Source organism: Pteropus medius, unplaced genomic scaffold, assembly GCF_902729225.1.
Source record: "Pteropus medius unplaced genomic scaffold, Ma_sr-lr_union100, whole genome shotgun sequence".
NCBI classification, from domain to species: domain Eukaryota; kingdom Metazoa; phylum Chordata; class Mammalia; order Chiroptera; family Pteropodidae; genus Pteropus; species Pteropus medius.
The window spans coordinates 383,666-397,592 of NW_024352837.1; the positions used below are offsets into that span (position 1 = coordinate 383,666).

At 54.7% G+C, this 13,927-nt stretch overlaps 1 protein-coding gene across 3 annotated transcripts; it reads right to left on the reverse strand.

The window, feature by feature from the left end:
* Window positions 1-5,576: 5,576 nt before the first annotated feature.
* ZNF574 (zinc finger protein 574) lies at window positions 5,577-10,557 on the reverse strand. Of its 3 annotated transcripts, none has more exons than XM_039849957.1 (2): window positions 10,376-10,557; window positions 5,577-8,556 (listed from the first exon to the last, which is right to left on the reverse strand). In XM_039849957.1, exon 2 carries the CDS (start codon window positions 8,534-8,536, stop codon window positions 5,837-5,839), a length of 2,700 nt encoding a protein of 899 aa, XP_039705891.1. In that variant the 5' UTR covers window positions 8,537-8,556; window positions 10,376-10,557; the 3' UTR covers window positions 5,577-5,836. The 3 variants fall into 3 exon arrangements, with proteins under 3 accessions (XP_039705891.1, XP_039705892.1, XP_039705893.1); XM_039849958.1 differs by lacking the exon at window positions 10,376-10,557 and adding an exon at window positions 10,241-10,328; XM_039849959.1 differs by lacking the exon at window positions 10,376-10,557 and adding an exon at window positions 8,794-10,130.
* Between the last annotated feature and the right edge of the window lie 3,370 nt (window positions 10,558-13,927).

Sequence of the window (13,927 nt, forward strand, 5' to 3'; positions counted from 1 at the left end):
AAAAAAAAAAGAAAAAAAAAGAAAAAAAAAGGAAAAAAATCCAGGACTCACCACCACCCACTTCATCCTGCTTCCTCCCCATCAAGTCCTGCCACCTGGGACCTCTCCCCCACCCCAGTGTGGGGGGCATGGGGCAGAGAACAGAGGAGGAAGCAGGGGGCAGGGATGGGGCCTGACACTGGTGGAGGGACCCCCGTGCAGCCGGGGGGTGGTGGGGACCTTCCCCATCCAACCCCCATAACTGGGAAAAGAAAAACAAGAATAAAAGAAAATTCCTGGGAGGGGGAAAAAAATAACCAAATCCCAAGCTTTAACTACAGCTGTGAAACCAAATATTGGGAAGGGGGTGGGAGGGAGGGAGGGGCAAGTGTGCCCCAGGTCTCCCCCCTGGGCCCCCTCCCCTGAGGACTCGAGATAAGGCACCAAATACCTCATAGAACTTTAATGTTAAAAAAGGAAACCAAATATCGTTGGCTGGGGGCCAGCCAGGGCAAGGGGCTGGGGGGCAGGAGGGAGCCAGGGTTGGGAAGGTGATGGGGGAATTCATGCCCCCACCCCCTCTTGCCCCTTCCACTCCAGTCCCCCGTCTCGACTCCAGGAAACAAAACTATCTCATCGTTTTTATTTTGTGGTCTGTATAGAGCCTGTGTCCGTGTGTCTGTGTGTGAGCGAGAGAGTTGTGGAGGTTAGGGAATGTTATGTTGGGGCTGGGGAGGGAACCCCAGGCCAGGCTCTAGACAAGGTTTGAGGTGGGGGGCCAGGGGCCTGGGCTAAAGAGAGGAAGATGACTGAGTTGGAGAAACGGGGAGCCCTCTGAATTTCTCTTCTCCACAACCTGGACCTCCTGCTTGAGGGAGGGACAAAGACGGGGGTCTACCGTAACGGTGGCCCTTTTAATTGTGCCAAAAAAAAAATGCCAGTAACTTGCAAAGCACCCTTCCCTCTGTTAGCCATTCTGGGAGGAGGCCAGTGTAAGTGGGGTGGGTGGAGACGGGGAACCCAGGCCCCTGTTAGTTGGGGCTAAGGACAGGAGGAAGGGGAAGGACGAAGTTTCTTACGTAGCTCTTCCCTGGGGAGTGTCAAGAGGGGGTCTCTGAGCCCCTTACGTTGAGAAGATGGGGTAAGGGACCAGCCACATGGGGGGTGACCTTCTAACCTGACTCGATTTTCCTCACCCACCCAAATCCCAGGGTACCTCTCTCCCCTTAGCCCAGGGTAGAGGGAACTGAGTGAGAGAGAGAGAGTGAGACAGACTGAGCAAGATTGAGACACGCGGGCCCCCACTGGCCTCTGAGTGGGAAAGGCAAGTGCGAGAGATAAAGGCCTCCAAGAGAAAAAAGAAACAAACCAAAGATTTAACCATTAAAAAAATAAAACCCACAGACAACTCCGCTACCTTTTTATACGTTGGAAAAAAAGTGAAAAAAATTTAAAAATAAAAATTAAAAAAAAATACACAAAAACTCCAAGCCGCCTTTCCTTCGTGCGGTTTGAACTTTGACCTCAGCAGTCTCCAAAGCAAGATGACGATGACAAAGGCGAAACAAAAAAAAAGAAAAAATAATGTATATTTTTAAGTATTTGTCCTTGAAATGTTAGCTCCTTGTTAAACACAAAAAGGAGAGAAAAATCCAGAGAGAAGTGTTGCTGGGACGGAGACAACTATTTACTACGTCTGTGACCCCTCCCTCTGCCTCCCCTTCCTCACTCCTCTCCTCCATCCCTGCTACCCCTCCCCCAGCCCATCCTTCAAGCCCAGGGGCTCAGTATTTATTTATTTATATAATTGCAGGGTGACTGGGGGCCTCTCAACAACATGTCGAGAGGACCTTTGGATAATAGGGTGGGGAAGGAACGAGGAGTCTTTGGGGAAAAGCTGGGGCCTGATCTTTGATCAGCTCCTCTCTGCTGACTTCTTCCTGGCTTCTCATCCCACTGCTGCCACCGTCACCTCCCAAATCCAAGGCTGAGCTAGGGCAAGGTGACCACCCGCCAGGTAAAGATCTGATCGGCTCAGACGTTGGGGTGAGTGTCTCCCACCTACTCATTTGAATGACCAGGTTGGAATGGGGATGGGAGGAGGTGACAAGTAGTGGGCAAGGGAGACCAAGAAGTAGCCTTCAGTAATTTTAATTCAGTAGGCCCTGGAGACCTGCCTTTCCTCCATTCTCACCAAGTTAGCCCCCTTTCAGTTCTGTCTGACCCCTGTGTTGGAAGCCCCTCCTTTCCCACCCCGTACCCCCGTACCCCCTTCCTGTCTCTTCTCGTGGTAGCGGGTTAGCGTTTCAGTGTTCTTAACTCCAATCTGCTTGTTCATTGTACAATGTGCTTCTTTTAAGGCCCCATTTTTGTAACTTGAGTGTGTCATTCATCTGAACAACATCACAAAATAAAAAATTAAAAACTGTACAGAGAAATGCTGCCTGCTCTCCCTTGGTCTCTCTGTCCTGGGAAGCATGATGGGGAAATCATGGTATGGGGTGGGTGTGTGTGTGCTGGGGAGGGGAGGGCTTTACTTCTGTTCCGTGAATGTTCATTCAAAAATAAGGCCTGAGCAGTTTTTTGTTTTTGTTTTTGCCAACCAGAATTCAAATTCCTGAATTCAAACCTCAAGTCTGCCATGTATAGATATGTAACCTTCGATACGTGAGCGTTAGTGTCCTCATCTGTAACACAGAGATGACGCTGGCCCTGGGGTTGTAAGAATTAAATGATGATGCAAGTGTTTAGAGCAGATCTCCAGCACACTGTCTTCTATGAGAATCACAAGAAAGCCAGGAAAGCAGTGAGTACTGCCTCACTTCTATCCCCAAAGCGCTAACGAGACCCTTTAAAAAACAAGTCGACTACAAAGTTGTCTGGTGGTACAAGGTACATACACCCCCTCCTTTTCTAGAGCGACATCAACTCATTCATTCAAATTGTTGTGTCCATACTATTTGGCAGGACCAAGTTTCACAGGGCTGATCCCCAGTACCTCACCACTGAAAATGAGAAATGCTGTCACAACTGGGTTTTCACTACTGCCAGGTCTCCTTGTCACTGCTTCATCCTCTGACATATGCCTGGCACTCAGCTGCTGGGATTCTGCAAATTACTGAGGGGTAGAGGAAGGAAAAAGAAGAGTGGGAGGGTTTTGACCATTTAGAAAGACAAAGTATTAGCACTGCATTGCTTGGGCAAGACTGAAAGACAAGTCAGTAGGGCTGGAGGAATGGGATGTTGGGATAAAGGTTCAGAATATTCGAGGGAAGGTCATTTGGCCCAGGCCCTGCCTGTAGGGTGGTGCAGTCAGAACCACTCCCAAGTTCCTTGTCACTCAGGCCATCCTGTGACAAGCACAGATGGCTCACCTGAGAGCGTGTGGGAGCTGAACTAGGCATCACCTGTAGCCCTGTGAATGTGCCCACCTGCTCCACGTGCCCTCCCTTGTCCGTCATGCCACCTCGGCAAGAACACGTTGGGCATTAGAAGACCACCGTCCTGTCCCCTTGATAATTCTGCTTATGCAGCCTCCATATCCAACCATGAACTGGCAATGCAGGGCTATTCTGAGAGGGGTCTGCATGTCGCCTGCATCAGCGCTGGTGTGTTCCAAATGCAGGTTCCTGGGTCTCAGACATGCCTGCTGGATCCAAACCTCTGGCAGAATTGCCTAACACATAAAGTTCAAGAACCTCTGCCTGTTCAACTCGAATCCCAGCATCTAACAAGGGTTTGATTACTGCCACCATTTTTAGTGCAGTGGCTCAACTGAGGACCAAGGATATCTCAGCAGGCTGATGGTGAACAATGAGTCTTACTCATAAACGTGTTTTGTACATGTAAACTTTTCTCAGGGCGGGAGCCTGAAGTTTTCTTTAGAGGCTCCAAAAAGGAACCACAATAAAGGGTGGTCACACCACTGTCATAGAGCTGTTCTTCCCTGCTAAAAGCATCTTTATCTTGGGGTCAGCCAGCACCCTTCAGATTTTCTCTATTCCTACCCATTTTCTTAATTCAGCCTCATTTTTACTTGGTCTTGCAAGTGTAAATCCTCCAATCGTTCTAAGCACTGACTTGACAGGACTTTCAGGATGTTGCAGCTCTCCTTGAGAAGAGACACAGTCTGAGAACAAGTCTTTACCTGGTGATTAAGGAGGACTGGCATGCTGGGTTCACTTGGCTCGAGTCCTTTCTGCAGGGTATGAGGTTACTCAAAGATGGTGCCCAAGAGCAACACGCTCTGGTCACAAACTGCTTAACAGGTAACTACGCTTCGTTAGGAGCTGTCAGGATGCCAAATGGGTGAGTGCTGCTTCCGTTTAAAAATGGCTAAATCAAGCATGATGTAGCAAAATCTCTATTAATGGAGTTAGGAGACTGGGTTTCTGGCCTGGCTCCACCACCTGTGTGGCCTTGGTTAGTTAAGTCTCTTCCCTCCCTGAGCCCTTTTTCACCAGACTCACAGGCTAGGCCATCTTTGAGCCCCAGTGGCGAGGGCGACAGGACTACTGAAGGGAGTCCAGAGTATGGTGGAGGCCGAGCGGCATCGTCCGGCCTCCCGTTCTCCTGGTTCCAGGACAATCAGCTTCCCTTTTACCTCCCATTTGCTAGTGTTCCAAATAAGAATTCTCTCCAACAAAAAGACTGGGGTATTCCTGGGGGAGGGAGGGGCTCGTTTTCTTGGGGTGTGGCTCTTAGAAACAAGACCACCATAGCAATTGAGCACTGCTGAGGGTCACATGCTCACCATCTCCGCCCTCAAGTATGTAGAAGGCAGTACAGTGTAAAACATATGGGTGATTAAACCACATGAAATTAAGCTTAAATTCAAGCTCTGCCCTAACTGGGCTGAACGACCTTGGGCAAGTCATTTTACTGGTTTGATTTTGGATTCCTTCCCTGCAAGATGCTCTCCTCACAGGACCAGTCTGAAGATGATTCCAAAAAATGTAAGAAAATACTTGAGATAAACTAGACATTCAAACGTCGGTCAGCCACCCCAACTACCCGTCTCCCAACAAACATGTTAGCTGAGCCACAGTTCAACTCTGGATGGGTATCAGAGCACCTCCCCTTAGGAGGCTTCCTCCCCCGACAGCCCGAACTCAGAATCTTCTCCAACGCCACAGCCGGGTCTGGCTCCAGGAGCCACTCTCCTCTACTGCCCCAGAGATGCCTTCTCAACATGCAAGAGCTCTCAGGGATCCATACTGAGAAAACTGGGTGGCCCTGGGGAAACAGCTCACATCAGGTCAGCAAGTAGGGGACAGCGGTGTGAGAATCTAATGGTTTTCCCAAATGTTCCTGCCACCACCAGAAACGGCTTTGGGCTTTTCTACGAAGCTGTGGAGACCTCTGGTGGCCAGAAAGCCATACTGCCTCCATCTAGCACCAGAGTGAAGTCCCTGCTCCCTGGGAGCCATGCCCTTGGACTTCAGGTCCATGTCTTCAATTAAGCAAATATTTACTGAGCTCCCGCTACTTGCCAGGCCCTGTTCTAGACGCTGGGAACGCAGCCATTAGAAGTCAGACCACGTCCCTGGGCTCATGGCTCCCAAATTCCACCCCACACAGCCAGGCCAGCCAGCACATAAATGTCCAACTCAGTCTTTATTGACTGTTTCACTTTGGGGCCACCAGTGCTAACAGGTGGAAGGGTCGGGGGTACCTTTATGCATATCAAGGACCCCAGAGCACTCCCTCAGAAGAGAATAAATCCAGTTACAGAACTTACATAGCGGTTGGGAGAAGTGGAGGAAGGGGCACTGTATGTACAGAGATCTCAGGGGATGTTGGAGGAGGATCTTCAGCAGACAGGGCATGGTGCTGCTGAAGGGGGAAATGGGCAGGGTCAGCCACTGATCTGGACCCCCTCAGCCTCGGCCAGAGGGTAGATCTCAATGGTCTCCACCAGGGGCAGCGCCTCCACTGCAGTCTCCATGACGGCCAGGCCGACAGCAGCCTCCGCCTCTGCCAGCTGCTGCCGCACAGCTGCCTGATGCTGCTGCTGGTGGGTCTTGCGGTGCTTCCACAGGTTGGAGAAGGAGCGGTAGCTCTTGCCACAGTCAGGGCAGGAGTAGGGCCGTTCGCCCGTGTGAATGCGGCGGTGTTCTGCCAGGCGCATGGAGATGGCAAAGGCCTTGCCGCACACTTCACAGGCAAAGGGCCGCTCACCTGTGTGCAGGCGCCGGTGGTCCTTCAGGTGGGTACTCTGCCGGAAAGCCTTGCCACAGTCTGGGCAGGGGTACGGCCGCTCACCTGTGTGGATGCGCCGGTGCACCTGCAGCGACGTCTCTGTGCTGAACAGCTTCTTGCACTCGCTGCACTCCAGGCCCCGGCGTCGGGCAGGGGCTGCAGGGGCCGCAGGGGCCGCAGGGGCAGTGCCTCCCAGGGTCGCCGGGGGGGCAACTGGTGTGCGAGGGGCACGTGGGGCCCGAGGGGCTGGGGGCTCCTTGGCCAGGACCTCTCCAGGCCCAGCAGCTGCATGGGCCGCCTCATGCGCCTGCAGCCGAGCAGCGGAGCCCACTTTCTTGCCACAGGTGCCACACTCGAAGCGCCGTGGGCCCTGGGCAGCAGCAGCTGCACAGCGGTGCTCGTGGAGCCGCAGTGAAGAGGGGAAGGCAGCCCCGCAGGATGGGCAGCGGTGGGGCTGGCGCCCGGCATGGGCCACAAGCTGGTGCACCTCTAGCAGCCGGCGCAGCAAGAAGGAGCGGGGACACTCGCGACACTTGTAGGGGTACTCGCCCGTGTGATGGTAGCGATGCATGAGCAGGCGGTAGGGGCGATGAAAACGCACGCCGCACTCCTGGCAGCGGTAGGGGAAGTGCTGGGCGTGTACCAGGCGGTGCTGCCTCAGTGTGGAGCTCTGTGTGAAAGCCTTGCCACAGTCCCCACACCGGTAGGGCCGCTCCCCGGTGTGTGTGAGCCGGTGGCGGGCCAAGTTGGCAGGCGAGTTGAAGGGCTTAGAGCAGTCTGGGCAGGGGAAGGGCCGTTCACCTGTGTGTGTGCGTAGGTGGTTTCGCACGTGAGACTTCTTCTTGAACATCTTGCCACAGATGCCACACTTATGACGCCGTTCCAGCCGATGCACAAAACGCTGGTGCCGGGTCAGCTGTAATGCCTTGCCAAATTCACGGCTGCACAGGAGGCACCGGTAGGTGCCTGGGGCGGCGGGCTCTGTTGAGCTCTCCTCAGATATGGGGGGCTCTGGGGCCTCCGGCTCTCCGGTCTCTGCCGGATCTGGCTCAGGGAAACCAATGACAGGCTCCTCTGGTGGAACTGGTGTTGTGGGCAGAGGGACGCCCCCGACTCCATGGGTACGCCGGTGATAAAGAAACTTGGTGAGGTTGACAAAGTTCTTTCCACATGGACACGAATGCAGAGGATTCGGGGTGTGCGCTCGCCGGTGGGCCAGGAGGAGGGCCTCTGTGCTGAAGGCCAGGCCACAGTCCACGCAAAGGAAGTGAGACTCACTGCTGTGGTCTCCAAGGTGCTGGTCCAGACTAGAAGGGCTGGGGAAGACACGACTGCACAGGGGGCACTTAAAGATGCCCTCCCGGTGACTCCGCAGGTGCTGCTGTAGCTGATGAGGCGAGAGAAAGAGCTGATCGCAGGCTGAGCAAAAGAGCTCCTGGGTGGCTGCCCCGCCGGCCTCTCCACTGTTGGTCCTCCGGGCCTTGCGCCCCCGGCGATCACGCCCAATGGCTTCACCGTTACGCAGCTCGTAACTGTGGTCAGAGGACGGCAGGGGATCAGGCTGTGTCACAGGCACCTCGGCAGGTGACGGAGTCAGGGTCTCCTGCTGCACGGCAGGCTCCTCAGACTCCGGGGCAGGAGCGGGGAAGTGGGTGGCCTGGTGCTCCAAGAAGTCAGCTGGCAGCTGGAAGAGTTGGGAGCACTCAGAGCACTTGTAGAGGAGCAGCTCCACCTCAGTCACCACCTCAGTGGTGGTGGCAGCAGCGGAGGGGACAGCCGCCCCTTCTCCGCCCTCTTCTGCCTTGCGGTATGAGTGCTCCACAGCCACACGGGCCTGGCCCATGGGGGGCCCTAGGACAACTGGGGACCCCAACACAACTGGGGCTGGAGGCTTGGTGGGAGTGGCCCGGAGGTGCGTCTGTCGGTGGTTCAGCCAGAGCTCCTGGCTGGCAAAGAGAGCCTTGCAATCCACACACTCGTAGTGGATGGTGCTGGAACTCAGGGGAGGCGCCTTTGGTGGCGGCTCAGCTGGCACTGCCTCCTGGGGCGCCATCATTTTCAGGTGCAGTTCCTGATGCTCCAGTAGCTGGCTGGGAGAAAGCAGCAGCTGCCCACACTCCAGGCACTGGTACTGGCTCTCCTGCACTAGGGTCTGATAGAGGCCCGTGCCAGAAGCTGCCTCTGTGGCCACAGTGACTCCAGGGTCGGCCACACCCACCACCTCAAAGTGCTGCTGCGGCACATGGGAGTTCTGGTGCATGAGCACCTCCTCCAGGGATCCATAGAGCTGGTTACACTCGGAGCAGACAAATCGGTGCTCAATGTACAAGACGGTCTCCTCTGACTCTTCTGTCATGGCAGCAGCAAGGCCCTGGGCTGGGAAAGGGGAGAGGTGGGGACAAATCAGAAGTAAGCCGCTGCTTCCCCAGTCCTTCTCAGGGACAATTCTTTGCCTTTACCATCCTCCCACCTAGATCTATATCCCCAACTTCTTGCTTCCATTTTTCCACTTCCATCCCCCCTCCCTAACGACCCTTCCTCTCCCAAACACACAAGAACACTAAGCACAAAACCTCCAGGCAGTTTCTTCTCGTGAACCTAACCAAGTCTCACCTCTGAATCAATCTGCATCAAACTCCACCCACCAGATCCTTGCAACCTGTCCAGTCCCTTCCCTCCATGCCTCACACGTGGCCCAAGGCCCTGCCCATCACAAGGAACTTGGGTCCTCTCCACTCAGACCTTCCTCTACTCACTCCTCTCCTCACCAACCCACTACCCCATTCCTGCTCCCAGGTGCCCAGGGGAGTCCACGCAGGCCCTAACCACCCACTTCCCCCAGCCTTACTCCTCCTCTGATTCCTCCTCCAGGTTCTCGACCTCTTTTCACACGCAGACCACTCAAACTGCCTCAATGCCCTGCCACTGCCAGCACCCTCACATGGTGTAACCCCTCTCCTTTACACACAGCCCCAGCTATCTGCTGCTAACTCTCACTCTCCCGTGTCCAGATTCCTCACATCAAACTATCCCTTCCCTCAGTCAACTTTTCTCACATTGGCCTAATCCATCTCCACACAGACTTTTCCCGCCTGAACCACTTCCCCATGATTCCCAGGTCCACTTTAAATCAAGGCCCTCTCCCACAACTCTAACCTCATGCCCAGAACACCCAGACCTATCCCCACAAAAACCTAACCCTTTCTTCATACCTAGACCCTTCCCACCCTGAGACCCCCTAACTCGTGTCTCCCGGGTACCCGGATACTCTTCTCATCAGTCCCCTCTTCTCTGCACTGAGACCTCATCTACAACTCTTCCTCACATCTGGACCCTCTCACCAGTTTCGGGACCCAGACCTCCAACTTCTCATCAACTTAATAGCTCATTCTCACTCCAGTGATATCCAGACACCCCTTCCCCCTTCTCAGATCTCTCACCACCCTAACTCCCTCCAGGAAGACCCAATTCCCACTTTTCACTTTGACCTAATTTCCTGTACTTTTCAGAAGTACTACCTCCACCGAACCTATTCTAGGTACACTCAGACATCCTTTTCACATAAGATTTCTTTGCGCAGAGACCCCCATTCACTTTAACTCCTCTTCATATTAATGTAACCCCATTCTTCGCACCTGGACCTCTCCCTGAGCTCTAAATCTGCCCTCTGGGGATGTCCGTTTCCTAATCTTTTCAAATCAAGACCCATCTCTCTGGCCTAATTCTTTCCAGGCATAACTCGATCTTCTCTTTATCAATTACCTCTTTTCTCACGCCCTAAACCCCTCCCCGGGAACCCAAGTGCCTTCTAACCGTCCACCCCATTTGGGGCCTGGGCTGTCCCACCGCCAAACCCTGTGCTCCGATACCCCCTGGAGCCTTGGAGACCCTCCTGGGGGCAGCTCTAACGCCTCCCTTTCCACCCAGGTCCCTTCCAGCCCCCAGCCCGAGCCCCGCCCCTCCTCACTCAGCCCTTCACACGACTCTAGACCCCTTCCCCACCCGCCGCCCCGGCCCGGCCCCCGCCCGGCGGTCCGCGCGCCCCGCCGGCCGTTGGTACCGCTCCGCTCTCGCCGCCGGCGCGCGCCCCCCTCCGGCCCTCAGTGCGCAGGCGGGGTGGCGAGAGCAGGCCGCAGGGGAGGGTGCGGAGCTAGGCCGGCCCTCCGCGCGCGCGCGCCCGCCCGCCCGCACTAACCCGCCTCCGCTGTCTCGCACGCCCCGGGCCCGGGCCCGGGCAGCCGCTCCCCTCGCGCGGCCACCCTAGCGCTGCGCCCTCTCTAGCTGCCGCCGTCGCCTCTCGCCTGCTCCACAGCCTCACTCTGGCCCCCAAACGTCCTCAGCAACACCCCTCCCACCTTCCTCCTCGGCCGCCGCGAGGACTGCCGAACGCACCCAATCATCGTCCGCCCGGCCCCTGCCGTTCGGCCAATCGACGCTCACGTCTCCGAGCCTTGGACCAATAGTGTGGAGCCTCGGGATCCGGGTTGCTAGTTCCGCCCCCTTAAGTCCCTTGGAGGATGCTCCTCCTCCATCTCCTTGTCGACTCCGCTTGACGGCTCGGGAGGGGAGGGCGGCGCCGTTACGTCAGACGGCGGAGCGAGGCTGCGGGCGCCATCTTGGGGACGCCGAGCGGGAGTCGCGTGGGGGTCAGAGGGGAAGTCGGGGAAATTGAGGCACACGACACAGTGAGGACGGGGGTATCGAGGCGCGGGAATCCCCGAGGAGCCAAGGCAGAGAATGAAGCATGAGTCAGCGCGAAGAGGAGAGGGGATACTGCAGCACCAAGCATAGGAACGGAGGAAAAGGGGAAATCAAGGATCCAGACTGTCAGAGGAATAAAGGCAGCGTGCCGGAAGAGGAGGAAAACTGAGGGACCCTTGAGGGAGGGGAGAGGAGAAATGTCTGAGGAAAAGCAAGGAGAGAGGGAATCTGAGGGAACGAGGAAAATCTGACGGAGAAAGGAGGAAATGGAAGTGGAGAAAAAGGAAAAGCAGAGACAGGCAGTTTCATTTGAAGAAACGGGGAGATGACCTAAAGGACAACCAGAGTGAGAACCTGAAGAATGTGACCCTGTAGCGTCGGTTACACTCTGCTTCTTTCCAGGGTGCCTTCCAGGCTGACCACCTGCATGCAGCTCGGAAGATAGAGTTCCCTGTGTCCAAGAGGCTCTGGCCATCCCTATTCATCATCCCCTTCTCACCCTCAGGACCTTGGGAGCGAGTTGCCTCAGCCAGCGCTGTTATATGTGTTCCTAGAGCTACTCGCTTGGTCTAACTGCCGCCATGTCTTAATGAGTAACTGAGGCTTGGAGTAATTGGTCATCCACATTGCTGAGGCCAAAAAGTTGCTAGGAGTCCCCAAACACAAATAAGACTTAGGTCTGACGCTTCAGCCATCTTTTTGCTATGTCTTTCAATTTTTTTCTACCCAGGTGTCCTAACTTTCCACTAGATTAAACTCCTAATACCAGGCCCCTGTAATTAAACTAGGCTGCTCGGATTGGGTCAGATTGGATTGGAATCTTAGCCCTGCCACTTACTAGCTGTCGCCTTGGGCAAGTCGATTTCCCCATATCTCAATTTCCTCATTGTGAAATAGGGATAAATGCTCCTGTCTCATGGTGGTTGTGAGGCACAGAGTAAAAGCTATGTAAGGGTTATTTTTATTAGGACCTCAAATAATAACAGCCAACATGTCCCAAGTGTGTTATGTGCTAAGTATTGTGCTCAGTGCTTTCCATGCATTACTCAGTTTAATCCTCACAATAATCCTAGAAGGGAGGAACTATTGTTCTCTCTTTACAAAAAAACAAACCACCACCACCAACAAAATGAAGCCCAGAGAAGTTGAGTACCTTGTCCATAATTAGGAAAAGACAGAGCCAGGATTCCTACGTAAGAGTTGACGCCGAGGTCTACACTCATGGCCCCCAGGCTCTGCTGCCTGGCAGGCTGGACCCAGTGGCATGTTGAATGGATAAATAAAAGTAGAGGAAAGAAATCGGTGGGAATCAGTGGGCTCTAAAGCTGGTAATATGTTTGCCCTGGCTGTGAAATCACCTGGAGTGGGAGCCAGAAAATCTGGAAGGTAGGCTGGCCTTTGACAGGTTCTGTGCCATTGGACAGGTTCTCACTCCTGCTGAGGCCTCCTTTCCCCACTTGAAAATACAAAGGTGGGGTGGGAGGAAGAAAATAAAATGCAAGGGTCCAGCTTGGCTTGTCATGCCGCTCTCTTCTCGGACCTTCTGCTGAGACCCTCCCCAGCCTATCTGGGTTTGCAATGTCCCTTCTTTTCAGATGATCCAGGAGTAAGTAAGCTGAGGCTTGGATCAGTCTTTCTGAAGGTGGTGGGACTAGGGTTTCTGGGACAGGTTCAATTTAGAGAAGATAGGTGTTTTATGCTAGAGTCTCTGCAAAAGCAAAGACCCTGAGGCTGGAGTGAGTCTGGGCTTTTAGGCCTGCCTAGCTGAAGCTGAGGATGGGTATTGAGAAGCCATAAATGTTGCGCAAGTAGGCCGAGGTGTGTGCAAAGGTCGTGGTCCTTCAGGATTAGATGTATGTCAGGGATGCCCACATGCCAGCTGCAGAGGGCTTCACATGCCAGGCCGGTGCGAGAGTTGCCACATGCCATATGTGCGTGCACACGAGGCACGCAGTCACGTGTGCTGGGGGGCTGCACGTGAGTGTGTCAGTGTCTCCTCCCCATCACGAGCGTTGGGGGTGGTGGTGAGTCACAGGCTCAGCTTCAGTGCCAACTGTCATGTTCCTTTCCCCCAAATTTCACCCCCCACCCAGCCGTGCACCACCCACCCCCACTCCAAGATCTGTGTCGCTGCTTCTCTTTCCCATCCCCCTACCATGCTCAGCTCCTTTCCGAGGGGGAAGCAGTCTCCCACTTCAGCTGGCTCTACCCTTGCTCCCTGCCCTTTCCCACTCTTTGCCTCTCCTCAGGTGACTGGAAGACCTAGGGCCTCTTCTCCCACTCAGTTATCTCTGTGGGTCCCAAGGATTTCTCTATGCGTTATCGAGACTTCCCATACTCACTGCCCATCCCTTCGCTTCACTTCTGTGGGAGCTATTTCTATTTCTGGGGGCTTCTCCTTTGCCTCCATAGGCTGGCTGCTCCTGCCTCAATGGACCTCCCATGTCCACATCCTTGTTTTTGTGGGTTTCCTGGTGTCTGCAGGCCTCCCCCACCCCCATTTCTGTGACTTCCCACTCTCCTTGGCCCTCCCTTCACTCTTGTCTCTCTATGTACACCCTTGTTCCCATTTCTGTGGGCGTCTCCAGTCCATGGCCTTCTTCCGTCACCATGGACCAGTCCCCATGCTGGAGGAGGAGGGCTTTCTGTTCCCATGGGCCTCTCTCCACTTTCACAGGGGCTCTCTGGGTCCACAGCTGTCCTGTCTCCGAGGTTCTTTGCTTGTCGCCGTGGTCTGCTCCCTTGTCTCAATGGCCTTTCTCTTGTCTCTGGGCTTTTCCCTGTCTTTGACCTTTTGGGGTTTGTGGAACTTGGCCCACCTCTCTGGGTCTTGATCTTGATGGCTGTCTTGCTGTTTCTCTGCATGTTTCTCTATCACTGTAGCCCTCTGCCTCTAGCAGCATGGCCTTCTCCTCAGATCTCCCCGCCTCTCATCTCCCCGTCTCCTGTGCCCAAGGGCTGCCTGGGCAGGGCGGTGGCATGGTGTGGTAGAGGGGGTGGCCTGGGGGTGGGTCCTCCATCCAATGCAGCGCCTTCTCCTCATCAG

Coding starts and splice junctions, on each gene's coding strand:
- ZNF574 (XM_039849957.1), bottom strand. CDS start 8,536: ATGACAGAAGAGTCAGAGGAGACCGTCTTGTACATTGAGCACCGATTT.